General features: G+C 48.1%; 1 protein-coding gene across 2 annotated transcripts in view; it reads left to right on the forward strand.

The window, feature by feature from the left end:
• LOC130112521 (EGF-containing fibulin-like extracellular matrix protein 2) overlaps positions 1 to 20250 on the forward strand; it is an 82687-nt gene that overhangs the window by 5992 nt on the left and 56445 nt on the right. Inside the window, exons 3-7 of one of the 2 annotated variants that reach the window (XM_056279924.1) lie at positions 2244 to 2420; positions 4992 to 5072; positions 5280 to 5357; positions 5677 to 5736; positions 7038 to 7064. In XM_056279924.1, coding sequence (XP_056135899.1) covers positions 2244 to 2420; positions 4992 to 5072; positions 5280 to 5357; positions 5677 to 5736; positions 7038 to 7064 — 423 coding nt within the window. The remainder of the gene's footprint in view (positions 1 to 2243; positions 2421 to 4991; positions 5073 to 5279; positions 5358 to 5676; positions 5737 to 7037; positions 7065 to 20250) is intronic. The other variant, XM_056279925.1, reaches the window with a different exon arrangement.

Below are 20250 nucleotides of genomic sequence, written 5' to 3' on the forward strand. Positions count from 1 at the left end.
GCTTGTTCATCACTCTGGTCAGAGCAGTTTAAGTGGAGTGACAGGCCTTGAAAGCTTGAAAAGGTTCATGTAGTTTTCTTCTTTATGGGTTGAAAGTTGCTGATGTACAACTCTCTACTACTTTAAAAAAGAATGAAAGATAAAAGCACCGTGCCCGGTCCCCTTCTCTTCTCAATATACACCACCTCACTTGGTGCAAACATCCACTCCCATGGGTTCTCATACCATGCTATGCTGATGATACCCAGCTCTTCCTATCATTGCCGCCAGATGACCTCACAGTCTCTGCACGGATATCGTCGTGCCTTGCTGATATCTCTGCATGGATGAAAGAACGCCACCTTCAGCTTAACCTATCTAAGACTGAGCTCCTTGTTAACCCTACCAGTCCATCCTTACAACAGATCAATATCCAGCTTGGATCAACTCAACTCATGCCCACAAAGTCTGCCGAAACCTGGGTGTCATGACTGATGACCAACTAACCTTTAAGGTTCACGTGGCCTCGATTGCTCGGTCGTGCTGATTTGCCCTGTACAACATCAGGAAAACTAGACCCTACCTGTCTGAGCATGCAGCACAACTCCTGGTACAGGCTCTTGTAATATCATACATTGACTACTGCAACTCCTTACTGGCAGGTCTCCCTGCATGCATATCCCTCCACTGGCTCCCAGTTGCTGCCCGCATCAAATTCAAAACCTTGATGTTCGCTTATAAAACAGCAACTAAAACGGCTCCCGCCTACCTGAACTCCCTCATTCAGGTCTACACTCAGTCCCGCTCACTATGCTCTGCCACTGGAAAGCGTCTGGCACTTCCACCACAATGGGGCCCTAAGTCACTAGCCAGACTCTTCTGTAGTTCCCCAGTGGTGGGACGAGTTACCAAACTCCATTCAATCTGCTGAGTCCCTCTCCATCTTTAAGAAGAGCTAACGACCCAGCTCTTTCTCCAACACCTCCACATCTGATGGTATTAATATATATATAAAAAACACTTCTATGCACATTGCCTTTGTGCACTGCCTGTTGATACCTATGTCCTATCGGACTTGAACCTGTTTTTTTGGCACTTACTTGTATTGTTGCCTCCTGACTAGATCCTTGCTTGTGTTGTGTTACCTCTCAGATGTACTATGTCGCTTTGGATAAAAGCGTCTGCTAAATGAAATTGTAACATTGTAACATAAAAGACTGGTCGATAGTTATTAAGAGACTCTGGAATTATGCTAACTGGAATTATGCTAACTGGAATCATGTAGGGTGAGCACTGTTTCTTTAAGTTGTCAGGCTGAAAACTATTAAGGGCTCTAACGGAAGGGCACGGAGCATGGCAACCACAATGTGAGATGCTAACACTAAGCAGTGATAAATATTTAGTCAGTTTGGTGTGAAGCTGATGTTTTACCAGCTAGTTAGCAGGTTTTTGTGAAGTATGAAGTGGTCTGATTTTATCAGTCTCTCAACTCCAACTTGTTCGAAATGCAGCAGCTTAGGCTTCTCACTGGTCTTAACAGATGACATCATATCACCCCAATCCTGCCCTCTGTCTGTCGGCTCCCTGTTCGTTTTAGGATTGATTTTAAGATTTTACTGATCACTTTTGAAGTGTGTCTGGGCCTTGCCCCAAGCTACACGTTAGCGATGTTGACCCCATATGAGCCAGATTGCAGCCTTAGATCCTTTGGTGGCTCCAAAGTCTCGAGGCTTACATCTGATGGTAACCCAGCTTTTGCTGTCGGGGCCCCTCAGCTTTGGAACGACCTGCCCGAGGAGATCAGACTCGCAGAATCAGTGACAAACTATTTTTATAGACTTGCTTTTATGTGATGTTGTTGTTTTATTGCTTTTCTTCTTTTAATTGTATTTATATTTACTTTTTTGTTTTATTTACTGCCTTTTTATCTTTACCGTCTTTATCATTTAACACCCTTCTGTTTTCTCGCTACTGTGTTTTTGCGTCTTTTGTCGCCTTGTTTTATCTTATCTTGATTTTACCTTAATTTTTTTGTTGCTTTTTGTTTGGTGTTACTGTTTTGCTTTCTGTTGTTTCATTGCTTTCTGAGTATTCTGCTTTTGCTGCACTGGGCAGCTGGTCTGCTTCCGAGTCTCCCAGGATTTAAACGTATCATCTTTAATCTGAGGACTGGTTTACATTAGGTGGCTCCTCCCTGCAACCTCTCTGTCTGGTTTCCTGTAGTCAAAGTCGGGGCAAAGTCTGTGAGCCTGTGTTGTTTTCAGGGTGATCTGTGGAAGTCGAGTGAGAGTGGAGCTCTCCACCGGGATGCTACGCCGTTCGCGGTATGACAGACCCTCCACACGCCGACCGTTTGACCCCAACGATAAGTGCTATGAGTGTGGTGAGAGGGGTCACTATGCCTATGACTGTCACCGCTACAGTCGACACAGGAGAAGCAGGTAAACGCATTCAGATCAGCACCAGCGCTGGAACTGATTTTTCTTTGAGAGAAAGTCCTGATCAGGGTCAGACATAGTTTGGTCTGTTAGGTCTCCAGTGGCTCAGACCTCTTCTGGGACTCTTCTTTTGGTCTTTACAACTCTGTGTTTACTCTGTATTCAGATGTAACTATAAAACAGCCCTCCCATGTGCATGCTCATTTTGGACTCACCAACAGAAGTCTGTGTCACTAGAAATCCTTGTACTTGTTATTTAGAAGGTTCTAGTTAGAGACCAGACCAGCAGAACCTGTTCACTGGGCAGACTGTTTGCCCTGCTGCTTGGAGTTTAGAATGAATGAGGCTTTATTGTTTGTTTGATTGGACCTCAAAGAAGTGTTTTCTGTGAACAAACAGACCTGGTTTTGAGTGTTTGTTCTAACCTGCGAGGACTCCCACGGTGGGTTTACCACCATTGGCCAAGTTGGGCAGTGTGGTTTAACCTGCCAGTCACACTTACAGTACGCTTAGTTAACTTGAGCAGCCTTTCCTGGGTTTGTTCAAACAACCCAGCACTCGCAGGCTTGTTCCATATGGCTAATCACACCTGTCTAGGACAAAACCAAACTCCATTTCCCTTTGAGTGACAGCACCAGATTATTCTACTTGGAGACAGTACCAGATTATTATTGGAAAAGAGAATACTAGTTTATTCCAGATAGAGACACTACTACTTTATTCAATGAAGCGAGTACTTGGTTATACAAGGTAAAGATGCTGCTAGATTATAAAGTCGCCCAGTCTGATGTCATTTTGTAGTAACGTACGGTAGTTACAAGATGGTGGATAATGAAAAAAGTTGCCTTAAATAAGATCTGTGAATGACACCAGAAAAATCTACCAACAGTTTTTTTCTGAGTTACGTAATCTAGTAATAGGGGCGGCACGGTGGCGCAGTCGCCTCGCAGCAAGAAGGTCCTGGGTTCGAGCCCCGGGTTAGTCCAACCTTGGGGGTGGTCCCGGGTCGTCCTCTGTGTGGAGTTTGCATGTTCTCCCCGTGTCTATGAGGGTTTCCTCCGGGTGCTCCGGTTTCCACCCACAGTCCAAAGACATGTAGGTCAGGTGAATCGGCCGTACTACATTGTCCCTAGGTGTGAATATGTGTGTGTGTGTGTGTGTGTGTGTTGGCCCTGTGATGGCCTGGCAGCCTATCCAGGGTGTCTCCCCGCCTGCCGCCCAATGACTGCTGGGATAGGCTCCAGCATCCCCGCGACCCCCCTGAGAGCAGGATAAGCGGTTCGGATAATGGATGGACGCTCTAGTAATTTACTCACAAGGGAGCTGTTGCTAACCAGATGCTAACTGTCGACAGTCCGACTGTAATTTGCCAACACGGCGGTACAGCCAGCCATTCTTGTGAGCAACACTGCTCTTGATAGTGAATTACTGCTTCAGAACTCATAACAGGGCTTTCATAGGGCAGCATTTAACTCGGAACAAAACTGTTAGGTGACTTGACCTTGTGTGAAACACAGATCTTATTTGGGGAAATGGTTTCAAATGGAAAAATATGTTGGGGATTTTGGTGTGTGTGCCATCTTAGCTGCCATCTTGCAGCTAATTTTGGCATACAAAGTGATGACATGGCTGGGCTGCTCTATCCCTGGCCAGCATGATGCTAACTAGAACCAGCTCTGCAGATATCTGGGAAGTTGTTGATGCTTTTTTTCTTCTTGTTTTGCTCTCACCTGTTTTGCAATGTTCAATGACTTACAATGTTGCTGTGCGATAACTGTTAACACTTCACTGGTCAAAACATTTCAGGTGCCATCGTTTGGTTCAGAGTGTCAAGGTCCTAAAAGATTTCATGAAGCATCTAGCAAATCCCTCTTTTCTCCTCCTAAGACCCCGAGGCTGATCAGCCAGAGCTCTCCTTCTCGAGTGCCTGCTTCTCCTAGCTGCACCTTAACCCTTTCTTAGAGGCCTGACAGCAGGCCCCGCACCCAGACCAGCGCCAGGCACAGTAAAATTGGCTGTCAATTTGGGCCCATGGTTTTGTAACGAGGAAAAGACCCACTGGACCATGGTCCTCTTCTAGAAAATCCCACCTCGCATCGATCAAGTCTCAATCAAGCAATTTGGCTGTCGATAAGATCGTCGTTAGAAATCGAAGGAACGACTAGATGCAGAGGTCGGCTGGTAGATGCATCTAGATCGTCTAGATCTGCTAGACCTCGGTCCAAAGAGAGTCGACCCGCAAACTTGCAAGGTTTATTTCAATACCAATTGTGTTTTTCAACTGCATTGCCTTAAAATCAATATACTTCTCTGCTCTTTCTCTCTTTACTTCAGATCTGCAAGTCCTGTTTTAAGCAGGATGCATTTAACTCCGTCAGGGCCTAGTCTGACTTCTACTTCCATTGCATGTGTTAAGCTAAACTAGCTACCTCCTCTGTCTTATTACAAGTCAGTTACAGAGGGTGTGGGGAGGGATTGACAGAGGCAGGCTAACACCATGATTTTATAATAATGGTACTCTTACCCAGTTCTGAAGTTCTCCTCCTGCTCTTCCCTCCACCTCATTTGGTTCAGATCCAGGTCCAGGTCTCACTCCAGGTCCCGTGGGAGGAGGTACTCCCGCTCTCGGAGTTGCAGCAGGAGCCGGGGACGGAGGTGAGGAGGCAGAACACTGGGCGCAGACCACTTGCCTTTTAAAAGATGGAGTTAATTAAGAGTTTAACTGGATACAGACACTACTACAGATTCTTCTGTCAACAAGTTGTGCACCAGTTAGAAGTCCCAAAGCTTGAATGAGAGTGTGTATGCCAAACACTGTATGTTAAAGTGTTTATGGTATCAGTAATCCTCTCTCCCACTCAGGTCCAGGTCCTTCTCCCCACGGCGCTCTCGCTCCACTTCTCCCAGAAGATCTCGTTCTGACACTCCCAAGAGGTCAAGGTAAACAGCCTAAAGAATTCTGACACATTCTCTATTGGGTCAGAAGGTCGAAGGTTATCGTTAGGACTTGGTATTAAACACAGTGGCTTTATGCAATATATCCAAAAACTTCAAATATTTTAGAAAGAGCCCGCGTCGTCTTGTTGAAATGTTTTCATCACAGAATTATTTGTGTTGTTTTGTGAAAATGACTTTGGTTTATTTCCCATGTCCCAGCATAGTTCGATTTAGAAGAGAGAGGTCTGAGAATAACAGAGCCGGTACCAAACATCTCCCACCCTTCCTGGTTCTGCTTGTAATCACTTTTTTCTGTGTCCAGGTCCCGTTCCCATTCCCGTTCCCGTTCTCGCACTCGGTCCCACTCTCGTTTGAGGAACAGGTGGGTGGTCCCAGACTGTTCTGCTGAAGTGTTGTTTTAGTACACAGACAAGCTGCCCTATTGATCCCTTCTCTGCTCACTCACAAAGACATGAAACTTCATTTAACTGACTTGGACTTTAAATTTAAATGACTTTAAAGAGTAGACTTCATTTAAATGACATCATGCCCCACTCGCCATGCTGGTCCACAGTTCTTCCTGAACAGTGGAGTCAAACTCTCAGCTGGCACGGTAGATCTGTGTGGTTTCCTCTAAGGCAGTGCTGAACTCGCAACTTCTACTCCCCAACTCCGTTCCTGTGGGGACTCCCAGTGCTGCCGTGTGTCTTTTTGTTTTGTTTTTGTTTTTGGTCGCCCGTTGTTCCAAGTCACGAAATGACTGTAATGTCAAACAGTGTTGAAAACCAGCAGAAGTGCTAGTCCAGAGCACTGGTGTTTGGAAGCACTGTTATCAGGCTTGGTCTGCACTGATCACTTGACAAAGCAGCATGTCGGCCTCACAGACGGTCTAACTGAACGAACTCTGTTTGGGTCTGCACTTGTTTCATTTTCAGCCGAACACCCAAAGTTTAAAATCAAGGCATTTTGATGTGGGCTAAACAGGCTTCTGGGACAAGCAGCTGTAAGTCCTGGGAACCAGACCTCGACAACACAAAGCGGAATGGACAACTTGAAATGTCTGTCTTCAGGTGTCCGGGTAGCGTAGTGGTCTATTCCGTTGCCTGCCAACACGGGGATCTCCAGTTTGAGTCCCATGTTACCTCCAGCTTGGTCGGGCGTCGCTACAGGCACAATTGGCCATGTCTACAGGTGGGAAGCCGGATGTGGGTATGTGTCCTGGTCGCTGCACTAGCGCCTCCTCTGGTTGGTCGGGCTGCCTGTTCGGGGGGAGGGGGAACTGGGGGGAATAGTGTGATCCTCACTGTCAGGTGAAAAGAAGCAGCTGGTGACTCCACACGTATGGGAGGAGACATGTGGTAGTCTGCAGCCCTCCCCAGATCAGCAGAGGAGGTGGAGCAGAGACCGGGATGGCTCAGAACAGTGGGGTAATTGGCCGGGTACAATTGGGGAGAAAAATCCAGAAAAAAAGGTATTTTGAAATGTTTTAATGTACTTGGTGAAAGTCAGTAACATCATGGTTAGTACAGAGCGCCTCTGTGTTCTGTCATTAAGACCAGCAGCATACCCGTCAGTCTCTCTCAGCTCCAGTTTGAGCCTCCAGTACATCCATCATGTTGCCAGAAGCTATCTGAAGTAAACCAATAAAGACAGAAACTGAAATCTTTTCATTGATCCCTGCAGGTCAAACTCTGGCTCTTCAGCCCGGAGGTGAGTTTATTTTATTTTCATTAAACTCTAAAAAAGACAGACAATCAGTTTATTCAGTCCTGGTTTTGGTTTGGTTTGATTCCAAAGCCTGTGAAACAGGAAGTAGCTGTAAAACCGTCTTTTGTCTGCAGCCGCCATCATCTGGCTGGTGTGTGTGTGAAGGCAGCTGTTTAGTATGCTAGCTCCCTGTGCTGTGACCTTCATGTCGCAGCTCAGATTCCAGATGGAAACGTGTTTGGTCATGTCCTGAAGTGGCACTGAAGACATTTAATCAGTTCCAGGACTTAATGGTTAACCAACGCATCATCCTCTCCATCTCGAGTAAGGACGAATTACAGTTCAGATTTTTTCTGCTGGTCAGTTGCGCTGGAACCAGTCTCTCAGTTCCCTGCTGGTAAGCTGTGCTGGAACCAGTCTCTCAGTTCCCTGCTGGTCAGCTGCGCTAGAACCAGTCTCTCAGTTCCCTGCTGGTAAGCTGCGCTAGAACCAGTCTCTCAGTTCCCTGCTGGTAAGCTGTGCTGGAACCAGTCTCTCAGTTCCCTGCTGGTCAGCTGTGCTGGAACCAGTCTCTCAGTTCCCTGCTGGTCAGCTGTGCTGGAAACAGTCTCTCAGTTCCCTGCTGGTAAGCTGCGCTGGAACCAGTCTCTCAGTTCCCTGCTGGTAAGCTGTGCTGGAACCAGTCTCTCAGTTCCCTGCTGGTCAGCTGTGCTAGAACCAGTCTCTCAGTTCCCTGCTGGTCTGCTGCGCTAGAACCAGTCTCTCAGTTCCCTGCTGGTCAGCTGTGCTGGAACCAGTCTCTCAGTTCCCTGCTGGTCAGCTGTGCTAGAACCAGTCTCTCAGTTCCCTGCTGGTAAGCTGTGCTAGAACCAGTCTCTCAGTTCCCTGCTGGTCAGCTGTGCTAGAACCAGTCTCTCAGTTCCCTGCTGGTCAGCTGTGCTGGAACCAGTCTCTCAGTTCCCTGCTGGTAAGCTGTGCTGGAACCAGTCTCTCAGTTCCCTGCTGGTCAGCTGTGCTGGAACCAGTCTCTCAGTTCCCTGCTGGTCAGCTGTGCTGGAACCAGTCTCTCAGTTCCCTGCTGGTCAGCTGTGCTGGAACCAGTCTCTCAGTTCCCTGCTGGTCAGCTGTGCTGGAACCAGTCTCTCAGTTCCCTGCTGGTAAGCTGTGCTAGAACCAGTCTCTCAGTTCCCTGCTGGTCAGCTGTGCTGGAACCAGTCTCTCAGTTCCCTGCTGGTCAGCTGTGCTGGAACCAGTCTCTCAGTTCCCTGCTGGTCAGCTGTGCTGGAAACAGTCTCTCAGTTCCCTGCTGGTCAACTGCGCTGGAACCAGTCTCCCAGTTCCCTGCTGGTCAGCTGTGCTGGAACCAGTCTCTCAGTTCCCTGCGGGTCAACTGCGCTGGAACCAGTCTCCCAGTTCCCTGCTGGTCAGCTGTGCTGGAACCAGTCTCTCAGTTCCCTGCTGGTCAGCTGTGCTAGAACCAGTCTCTCAGTTCCCTGCTGGTCAGCTGCGCTAGAACCAGTCTCCCAGTTCCCCGCTGGTCAACTGCGCTGTAACCAGTCTCTCGGTTCATTTGTTTGAAAACAGCAGGGACTAACAGCCGTCTGGGTGACTGGCCGGTTTGTTTGCTTACAAGCTGCTTGACTTGGTACATTACTCTCAGTAGGTGAAAGTAAAGCAGGTAGTAAAGGTGAAAGTAGTTAAGGTGAAAGTAAAGTATGTAGTTAAGGTGAAAGTAAAGTAGTAGGTGAAAGTAAAGCAAGTAGTTAAGGTAAAAGTATAGTAGAAGGTGAAAGTAAAGCAGGTAGTAAAGGTGAAAGTTAAGTAGTTAAGGTGAATGTAAAGTAGTTAAGGTGAAAGTAAAGTAGAAGGTGAAAGAAAAGCAAGTAGTAAAGGTGAAAGTAAAGTAGTTAAGGTGAATGTAAAGTAGTTAAGGTGAAAGTAAAGTAGAAGGTGAAAGAAAAGCACGTAGTAAAGGTGAAAGTAAAGTAGTAAAGGTGAAAGTAAGATGTTGCTCTGCAGGGTGTAGTGTAGAAGAGTACATGGGGTGAAAGTGAACACGGCGTGGTGTCACCAGTAGATGTGGACATGACAGGAAAGGGTGTAACACAAGAATGAATAATATTAAGATTCAGACTTGCTCATACTCCTGTGATGGAGATGTTCAGTCGGTGGTACCGGTCCAGCAGAACAGCGAGGGTGACTCATTCTGCTTCAACTCCACTCTGCATTCTCTTCGTGGGTTTTGATGTATGGCCTCCTGTTGGCCTCCAGGTGGCGCTCTCGGCGTCCACCAGTGTTCACATTGAGCCCTGAACCTAAATACAATCTCCACCCCGAAGCCTTAGCAGAGACACAGCTGAGGGAAGTAAAGACATGGACACTATCTGTTTCTGACTGTCCTCCTTTTACATTGTCCCGCTACAGACATGGAGTCAAACTATCCCTCCAGTGGTTCTACCTGTGTTGTTGTACCTGTGTGTTCTACAGTGGTTCTACCTGTGTGGTTCTACCTGTGTGGTTCTCCAGTGTTTCTACCTGTGTGGTTCTACAGTGTTTCTACCTGTGTGGTTCTCCAGTGTTTCTACCTGTGTGGTTCTCCAGTGTTTCTACCTGTGTGGTTCTACAGTGTTTCTACCTGTGTGGTTCTCCAGTGTTTCTACCTGTGTGGTTCTCCAGTGTTTCTACCTGTGTGTTCTACCTGTGTGTTCTCCAGTGTTTCTACCTGTGTGGTTCTACCTGTGTGTTCTCCAGTGTTTCTACCTGTGTGGTTCTACCTGTGTGGTTCTCCAGTGTTTCTACCTGTGTTCTACAGTGTTTCTACCTGTGTGGTTCTCCAGTGTTTCTACCTGTGTGGTTCTCCAGTGTTTCTACCTGTGTTCTACAGTGTTTCTACCTGTGTGGTTCTCCAGTGTTTCTACCTGTGTGGTTCTACAGTGGTTCTACCTGTGTGGTTCTACCAGTGTGGTTCTCCAGTGGTTCTACCTGTGTGGTTCTACAGTGTTTCTACCTGTGTGGTTCTACCTGTGTGGTTCTACAGTGGTTCTACCTGTGTGGTTCTCCAGTGTTTCTACCTGTGTGGTTCTCCAGTGTTTCTACCTGTGTGGTTCTCCAGTGTTTCTACCTGTGTGGTTCTACAGTGTTTCTACCTGTGTGGTTCTCCAGTGTTTCTACCTGTGTTCTACAGTTTTGCTGTGTGGTTCTACCTGTGTGGTTCTCCAGTGTTTCTACCTGTGTGGTTCTCCAGTGTTTCTACCTGTGTTCTACAGTGTTTCTACCTGTGTGGTTCTCCAGTGTTTCTACCTGTGTGGTTCTCCAGTGTTTCTACCTGTGTGGTTCTCCAGTGTTTCTACCTGTGTTCTACAGTGTTTCTACCTGTGTGGTTCTCCAGTGTTTCTACCTGTGTGTTCTACTTTGTTTCTACCTGTGTGGTTCTCCAGTGTTTCTGTGTGGTTCTACCTGTGTGTTCTACAGTTTCTCTGTGTGGTTCTGCTCGTGTGGTTCTCCAGTGTTTCAACCTGTGTGGTTCTCCAGTGTTTCTACCTGTGCGGTTCTCCAGTGTTTCTACCTGTGTGGTTCTACAGTGTTTCTACCTGTGTGGTTCTCCAGTGTTTCTACCTGTGTTCTACAGTTTTGCTGTGTGGTTCTACCTGTGTGGTTCTCCAGTGTTTCTACCTGTGTGGTTCTCCAGTGTTTCTACCTGTGTTCTACAGTGTTTCTACCTGTGTGGTTCTCCAGTGTTTCTACCTGTGTGGTTCTCCAGTGTTTCTACCTGTGTGGTTCTCCAGTGTTTCTACCTGTGTTCTACAGTGTTTCTACCTGTGTGGTTCTCCAGTGTTTCTGTGTGGTTCTACCTGTGTGTTCTACAGTTTCTCTGTGTGGTTCTGCTCGTGTGGTTCTCCAGTGTTTCTACCCGTGTGGTTCTCCAGTGTTTCTACCCGTGTGGTTCTCCAGTGTTTCTACCTGTGTGGTTCTCCAGTGTTTCTACCTGTGCGGTTCTCCAGTGTTTCTACCTGTGTGTTCTACAGTTTTTCTGTGTGGTTCTACCTGTGTGGTTCTCCAGTGTTTCTACCTGTGTGTTCTACAGTTTTTCTGTGTGGTTCTACATGCAGGCTTATCACCCAGGTCCTCAAGTCTACATGTTAACGTTGTTACTGTGACTCTTAAAGTACAGATCGCTTTATCCAGACCAACACCTAAATATCTCTCTGCCTCTCTGTCTCTCTGTCAATCTGTCTGTCTGTCTGTCTGTCTCTCTGTCTCTGCCTCTCTGTCTCTCTGTCTCTCTGTCTGCCTATCTATCTCTCTGTCTCTCTGTCTCTCTGTCTGCCTCTCTGTCTCTCTGTCTGTCTCTCTGTCTCTTTGTCTCTCTGTCTGCCTCTCTGTCTCTCTGTCTGTCTCTCTGTCTCTCTGTCTGCCTCTCTGTCTCTCTGTCTGTCTCTCTGTCTCTCTGTCTGCCTCTCTGTCTCTCTGTCTGCCTCTCTGTCTGCCTCTCTGTCTCTCTGTCTCTCTGTCTCTGTCTCTCTGTCTCTCTGCCTCTCTGTCTCTCTATCTCTCTGTCTCTCTGTCTCTCTGTCTCTCTGCCTCTCTATCTCTCTGTCTCTCTGTCTGCCTCTCTGTCTCTCTGTCTGCCTCTCTGTCTGCCTCTCTGTCTCTCTCTGTCTCTGTCTCTCTGTCTCTGTCTCTCTGTCTCTGTCTCTCTGTCTCTCTGTCTCTCTGTCTCTCTGTCTGCCTATCTATCTCTCTGTCTCTCTGTCTCTCTGCCTCTCTGTCTCTCTATCTCTCTGTCTCTCTGTCTCTCTGCCTCTCTATCTCTCTGTCTCTCTGTCTGCCTCTCTGTCTCTCTGTCTGCCTCTCTGTCTGCCTCTCTGTCTCTCTCTGTCTCTGTCTCTCTGTCTCTGTCTCTCTGTCTCTGTCTCTCTGTCTCTCTGCCTCTCTGTCTCTCTGTCTCTCTGTCTCTCTGCCTCTCTATCTCTCTGTCTCTCTGTCTGCCTCTCTGTCTCTCTGTCTGCCTCTCTGTCTGCCTCTCTGTCTCTCTCTGTCTCTGTCTCTCTGTCTCTCTGTCTCTCTGCCTCTCTGTCTCTCTGCCTCTCTGTCTCTCTGTCTCTGTCTCTGTCTCTCTGTCTCTGTCTCTCTGTCTCTCTGTCTGCCTCTCTGTCTCTCTGTCTCTCTGTCTCTGTCTCTGTCTCTCTGTCTCTCTGTCTGCCTCTCTGCCTCTCCATCTCTCTGTCTCTGTCTCTGTCTCTCTGTCTCTCTTGCAGTGACAGTTCAGAGAAAGATGACTGAGAAGACCTCCTGATTGTGTCGTTACTAAGTGCATTTTGTTTCTCCACATTCAGTTGTTGTTGCTTTGAGTGAATTGTGTGTTTGTTTCAGATCACTTGGATTAAGATTGTGTTCATTTTATTCTTCCAGTGTGCAGATGTGCACACGTTTAAGGTGGATGTGGTTCTTTCACATATCAGCAGTTTTTAGACAACAGTTTTTGTGAAGTCCAATAAAGTAAAGTTTGAGTGGTGCTCTGGGGTCTTGTCTTACTGATGCCTGTTGGTGAAATAAAGCCACATAAACGTTTAGCAGGACTGACTCGTTAACCTGCACCAGATGAAGGTCAGCTGTACCGAGTGCTCACACCGCGCCGTTATCCACACATGTTGCACACAAGTTCTAATGGAGTCTAATTTCACCCTCTAAGTGACGTGGAAATGTAGTTTGGCGCCTCGGTAGCCTTCAACAGAGCCACTCCGCCAGCCTGGCTTGGTGTTTTGGGCCCCCAGATGGATTATGGGTAAAAAGTGGGAAGCCATCCAGGAAATAGTATGTTTGTTTCATCATCAAATTGGTAATTTAACATTCAAGGTATAACTTGACTGTTGACTGTAAATAGGCTGTAAATGGACTACATGTATGCAGAGCTGTTCTAGTCTACCCACCACACTACGTGTATGTAGAGCTGTTCTAGTCTACCCACCACACTACGTGTATGTAGAGCTGTTCTAGTCTACCCACCACACTACGTGTATGTAGTGCTGTTCTAGTCTACCCACCACACTACGTGTATGTAGAGCTGTTCTAGTCTACCCACCACACTACGTGTATGTAGAGCTGTTCTAGTCTACCCACCACACTACGTGTATGTAGAGCTGTTCTAGTCTACCCACCACACTACGTGTATGTAGAGCTGTTCTAGTCTACCCACCACACTACGTGTATGTAGAGCTGTTCTAGTCTACCCACCACACCACGTGTATGTAGAGCTGTTCTAGTCTACCCACCACACCGGTCTTCACAGTGGACGCCTCACAGTCACACACACATTCACACACTGATGGCAGAGCCTGCCATTGCAATGTGCCAAGCTGATCATCAGGAGCAATTGGGGATTCAACCCAAGGACATAATCTCTGAAGGAGTCGTGGATTGAACCAGGAACCTTTTGATTACTGGGCGATCTGTTCTACCTCCTGAGTCATGCCGCCCCACTCTGTAAAATTCAAAATGGTGCCCAACAGTGTTTCAATGATGTCTGGCACCAACACAAGTTAACCTGTGTAGAAGTGACTAGGACTATTACAGCTGAGAAGTGTCCATCAGACCAGACACACAGACGTATCCATTACACCCGACACACTGAGACGTCTCCACCACACCAGATGCTCGGAGACATGTCCATCAAACCAGACGTGCCGAGACACGTTCATCAAACCAGATGCTTCAAGACATGTCCATCAAACTAGACGTCTCAGCGCATCCGGTTTGATGACAAACTCAGACACAGAGACGTTTTTATCAAACCAGACGAGCTGAGAAGTGTCCATCAAACCAGTTCAGCTGAGAAGTGTCCATCAAACCAGCTCAGCTGAGAAGTGTCCATCAAACCAGATGTGCCAAGACATGTCCATCAAACCAGACGAGCTGAGAAGACATGGTCCCCTGGCATCTCATCCCATAACACTGGTTGTAGTAGTGTGCTTGTTTCCCTTTTTCCGCAGCATCCTTGGCCTTGATGCGCTGCCTACTCGGCCACTTGGGTAGCAGGTTGCTGTCAAGGGTAGGCAGGGTTGTCCGGATCTTCTGGCCCATTAGGGGTTCTGCAGGGCTAGCACCTGTGCTGTTGCAGGGAGTGGATCTATAGCACATGAGTGCTAGAAGAGGGGCTTTTTGTTTCAAGATCCTTTTGCACTGCCCTTTCAGCATGCCCATTTCCCTGGGGGTGGTGTGGGTTGGAGGTTATGTGTTGGAAGTCAAGCTTGTGCCCTGATTCTTTGAATTCCACACTAGCGAACTGTGGCCCGTTGTCACTAACTACCTCCTTTGCTATTCCATACCGGGCAAATGTAGCCTTTAACTTTGTGGCCACTAGAGTACTGGTGGTCGTGGGCATGTGCAGTATTTCTGTATACCGTGAATAGTAATCTGAGATGACCAGATCGCTCTGTTTATTGTGTTCACACAAGTCTATTCCTATTCATTTCCAAGGCCTGTCTGGAAGGGATGTGGAAATTAGTTTTTCTCTGAACTGCCCTCTTCTCAGTTCCTGGCATGACGGGCAAGACAAGACCTTGTTTTTGATTTGGGATGATATCACACTGAGGTGTTTGCTCGATCCCTGCATTTAGTCAAGCCCTGATGGCCATCATGTATTCGGTTTGATATGTCTGCCCTCAACGTTTCCAGAACGACTGTTCTGTTACCCCTCGTCACCAACCCGTTGTGTACTGACAGTTCATTTCTCATGGGGAAAAACTCTCTAACAGTCGGGTGTGTTTTACATATGTGTTCTGGCCATCCAGACTGTATGTACCTGATTAAGGCTTGTAACTTGTCATCTGCTGCTGTGGCTGCTCTGACGCTGCCCATCTTCTGCTCTGTAGCTGGCATGCTGTCAGTGATGGATGCGACATAGCACTCTACATCTGCGTGTCTTGGCTGTTGTCTCCCAAGGGGCTCCTGGACAGGGTGTGTGCCACGACCTGGGTCTTGCCGGGTGCATACTCCACTGTGGGGTTAAACCTCAGCAGCCGCATTAGCAACCTCTGGCAGTGGATGGGTACGTTGTCTAGATCCTTGGAGTTCATCAGCGGGACTAGAAGTTTGTGATCTGTGATCAACTTAAATCCCTCAGATATTTTCCAAACCTTTCACAGGCCCAGACGCTCGCCAGACACTCTTTCTCAATCTGAGCATACCTGGTTTCTGTGTCGCTCAGATGTCGGGAGCAGTATGCTACAGGCTTCCAGTCCTCACCGTGGAGCTGCATCAGCACACCACCAACCCCATAGCTGCTCGCATCTGCAGAGACTGCCATGGGCTTGTGGACATCGTAATATGTCAGGGTAGGTGAGGTTGTGAGGAGTACTTTGATCTGTTGGAATGCTGACTTTTGCGCTGGACCCCACGTCCACACTGACTTGGACTTCAGCAGTTCATACAGCGGTTGGCCCACAGCGGCCAGGTTGAGGATGTATTTCCCCAAGTACTTCACCATACCTAGGACCCTCTTGAGCTCCTGAACATTCTTGGGTGGGGAGAGCTCATTGATGGCTGACACTTTGGCTGGGTCAGGCCGCACACCATCTGCATCAATCTCGTGGCCCAGAAAGTATAGCTTTCCCTGTCTCAGTGCACACATTTCGACATTCCGTTTCAGCCCAGCAGACTCCAGCCGCTCCATGACCCTCTGTAGGTGCTGGTCGTGCTCTGCTAGGTCCCTCCTGTGAATGATGATGTCATCCATGTACACAGCTGTCCCCTGCAGGCCTTCTAGTGTTTCTACCATTTTCCTCTGGAATATTTCCAGGGCACTGCTAATGCCGAAAGGAAGCTGTTTAAAGCAATGTCTGGCAAAAGGGGTGATAAAAGTTGTTAGTCTCTGACTGTCTTTGTCGAGCGGTATTTGCCAGAACCCTGCTGCTGCATCCAATGACGAGAATACAGTTGACCCGCTCAGTTCAGCTGTGATGCCCCTGTGCTACCTCCTGTATGGCGCATGCCCCCTCACCTTGCTGGCTAACCTGGGCTTTCACCTCCTCCAGCTGACACGCTTCCTGCACCGTCATCTCCAGGGTGAGGTTCGGGGTGAGTTGTAGCTTGCGAGACAGTTCCTTATCCTGGATTCCTACCATGATTCGGTCCCTAATGTGTTCCTGACGTTTAGCTCCGAAATCACAATGCCCCGAAAGCTGATAAAGCGCTGAATAAATGTCTCCCCTCTCTCCCCTGCACGCTGCACCGGCTGGTAAAAACAAGCCCTCTCGTGAATGACGTTACACTTCGGTGTGAAGTAGGCGTCAAACTCCCCCATAGTCCGTGTCCTCACCTTCTGTTGTGTTCTGTTTATATTGATATTCATGTTACCCTCTTGCACCACTAGGTGGCGCTATGTGAATATGCTGTTTTCCTGTTTTGACGTGAAAGACAGTATGTAATGATGGCGGCCTACATGATCCTTGAGTTAAGTGAACGGCCGTTCTAATCCGACCCGCCTCCTCATGATTGTGCACCATCCAACACTACAAACTGGCGACGAGTGAACCCAAAGATTGTTTTATGTTTTTGGCTGATATTTTCTGAAAGTGGCTGTGAATGTGCCTTCTCCCACGATGTTCCTGCCTCGCCGAGGCGAACCTGCAATGCCATTCAATACCTGGCTACGGATGTTCAACAATTATTTACTGGTGATCACTGCAACTAGAATGCTCGGCCTGAGGCTCGCAAGAGAGCTGTTCTGCTACACTGTCTGGGCTCTGAAGGACAACGGATTTTTTACACATCACCAGATACGGGTGAGACACTTTCTTCTGCTGTTACTGCCTTACAAGCGTACTTTACACCTAAGACCAACGTCGTTGTTGAACGGCATATTTCCAGGGAGCGGACACAGGCACCGCATGACACTATTCTGCAAAACGTTGCTGCTTTCTGTGAACCTGCTACTAAATGTGACTTTGCTTGTAAAATGGATGAGATGGTCCGCGACCAGTTAATTGAGCATGTGATTAGCCAGTGTGTAAGAGAGAGACTGCTACTTGAACCTGATCTAACGCTAGATAAGGCTATCACTATAGCAACACAGATTGAATCTGCTACTGAACAAGCTAAAGCACTGGCACCAGACCACAGTGTCCCAGTACAGGCTGTACAGTCGAGGTCACGTGGCTTTAGGAAGCGGGACAGACAGCCCTCCCGCTCAGCTGAGCCACCTACTACTTCACACAGCTTGCATCACCCCGCTCCTGCTTCAAATGTGGCTCTGACAGTCACTTGGCTAAATCTCCACAATGCCCAGCTGCAAATGCCACTTGCAATGCATGCCACAAAGTAGGACACTTTGCTCGTGTCTGCAGATCTGCTCAAACCCAGCCTGTGCATGAGGTTGAACTCCCTGAAATAACAGTGCTCTACTTAGATGATGCTGACTATGCTCCAAAGAAAATTCCGTGCAATGTACATGTCCACACACCAACTACTCCTGCCCAGGAAATTGAACTAGTTGTGGATACAGGTTCAGCAGTATCCATCATGCCACACTCTACCTACGACAAGTACTTCAGTACCACACCACTGTCTGCACCTGCTGTTCGCCTTGTGTCCAGTTCTTGCATACCTGTTCTGGGGTGCCTACAGGCTCAAGGGAGTAGAGATGACATCACTGCCCCTGCCATGTTCTTTGTAGTGGATAAAGGAACCCCACTGCTCGGGATGGACCTGATGATTGCTCTGCACCTCTGTGTTAGTGGAAATACCGTCCTTCCCTCTTCTGCTCCAGCTACATCTGCTCCTGTGATGACTACTGCTCTCACCGCTCCTACTGCCCCTGCCGTCGGCTGTGCAAAGGACTTTGTGCATCGAGTTAAGATTGACCCGACTGTTAAACCAGTGCACCGAAAACTATGTCGTGTGCCCTTTGCAGTCAGGGGTGACAAAACTGCTAAGCCTCGTTCTGCACCCCTACAACCAGTACCTCTGACAGATGGCTCATGGAAAAAAGCTAGGTCTTGACATAGTAGGGCCTTTTGAGACAGCTGTGCCCGCCTGCCATTATGTTATTACGCTGACGGACTACTACGCCAAGTGGCCTGAGTTGGCCTTTTCCCACACTGCAACAACTGCTAACATAATACAGTTTCTTAGCTCTGTTTTTAGCGGACACTGTGACCCAGAAAGCATCGTTACAGACAATGGAGCTCAATTCATGTCGGCAGCCTTCGCTGAGTTGCTTGAGGAAAGGGGCATCTTCCACAATCGGGTATCAGTCTACTATCCGGCAGCCAACGGGGCTGAACATTTCCACCGTGTTCTGAAGAGCTGCATTCAGACTGCAATCCAGCAGTCTTGACCATGGAAAGAAGCTGTGTTGGATTGGCTACAAGTCTACAGGGCCACTCCACACGCCACCACTGCCGTCTCACCCCGTGAACTGCTTTATGGCAGAAGAATGCACACTAAACTGGGCATACTGCCCCAGCAACCTACCTTGACAGCACAGAGTGATTCTGTGCACAGAATGGTCCAAGAAAAACAGGCCAAGATGAAGCGCTACACTGACTCCAAACATGGCGCCCACTCGCCTCTCTTTCAGGAGGGAGAGAGGGTTAGGATAAGAATACCTCACCACGTCCCCAAAGCACACCCGAGATCCGGTGGATCAGTGACTATGGAAAAGAAGGTAGGCAGAAGCACCCTCTTCCTTAGCGATGGAAAAAAATGGAAGGCATCCCACCTGGCTCCCTTCCCTGCTGCAGCCGAGTATGAACCTGTCAACAATCCTGCTCCACAATCCCATCACACGCACACTCCCCACTTCCAGCCACGTGCAAGAAACGAGCCTAGTTGGCATAAGGACTATGTCCTGTACTGAAAGTTTGACTGTAAGTTTAAGCCATTGGATGGCTAGAAAAAGGTATGGGAAAGAAAAAAAATATTACAAGCAAGCCTGTTATAGGGGAAACATACTGTTGACAAATCTTTATTTGATGTATACTTTGGAAGAATTGAGCATGGCCTAGAGAGATGTTAAGGTATATTGTTTACATACCATTAAGTGTGTGGTTACTGTTACCTAACGTTAGCCATCTTTGGAAAATAATAAGCAGTGATTACAGAATCTTACTGATGCTGGTTTGGAAGCAACATCCTTTTACAAAGAGAGGGGATGTTGTGTTCTGTTCATATTGATATTTATGTTACCCTCTTGCACCACTAGGTGGCGCTATGTTAACATGCTGTTTTCCCGTTTTGACGTGAAAGACAGTATGTAATGATGGCGGCCTACATGATCCTTGAGTTAAGTAAACGGCCGGTGTAATCCGACCTGCCTCCTCGTGACTGTGCACCATCCAGCACCTAGCGCACCTAGCGCACAGGTAAGGCAGGAGCGCTCACTTGCACGCCGCCATGATCCTCTTGGTCTGGCGCTGTAGCGGCCCGACAGCGCGGGAAGCGCTTCTTCCGGTCCGTCCGCTCCGCTGGTTTCTCGAAGCAGAAATTCTCCGGTTGGCTAAACTTTGCCATCTTCTTTCCGCCACTTCTGACACCGCGCAATAAACCCTTTGGGTGTTTCTTGTTAAAATAATCCAGCGTCCAGTCGTTAACCTTTCCTTACTTACGCAGTCGCCGTTCTGCCCACGCCCAACCACCCCCTTTACGGCTGTCCCGCTCTGCTTACGTCACTCACACTGTCACGATCAAGCATACCATTAGTGTCCGAGACGTGTCCATCAAACCAGACGTCTCAGCACCTTGTTTGATGGACACGTCTCAGTGTGTCTGAGTGTGTCATCAAACCGCTGAGACGTGTCCACCAAACCAGACGTGTCCATAAAACCAAACCAGATGCGCGAGACATGTCAATCAAACCAGATGCGCAGACGTGTCCTTCAAACTAAACCAGAAGCGCTGAGACGTGTCCATCAAGCCAGATGAGCCCAGACGTGTCCATCAAACCAGACCCACTGAGACGTGTCTATCAAACCAGATGTGCTGAGACATGTCCATCAAACCAGATGTGCTGAGACGTCCATCAAACCAGATGTGCTGAGACGTGTCCATCAAACCAGATGTCCATCAGACCAGACATCTCAGCGCGTCTGGTTTGGTTTGATGGACACGTCTCGGTCCATCTGGTTTGATGGACAAGTCTCAGCACATCTTGTTTGATGGACACGACTCAGCATCTTGTTTGATGGACGCG

Source organism: Lampris incognitus, chromosome 5 (genome assembly GCF_029633865.1).
Source record: "Lampris incognitus isolate fLamInc1 chromosome 5, fLamInc1.hap2, whole genome shotgun sequence".
NCBI lineage: Eukaryota > Metazoa > Chordata > Actinopteri > Lampriformes > Lampridae > Lampris > Lampris incognitus.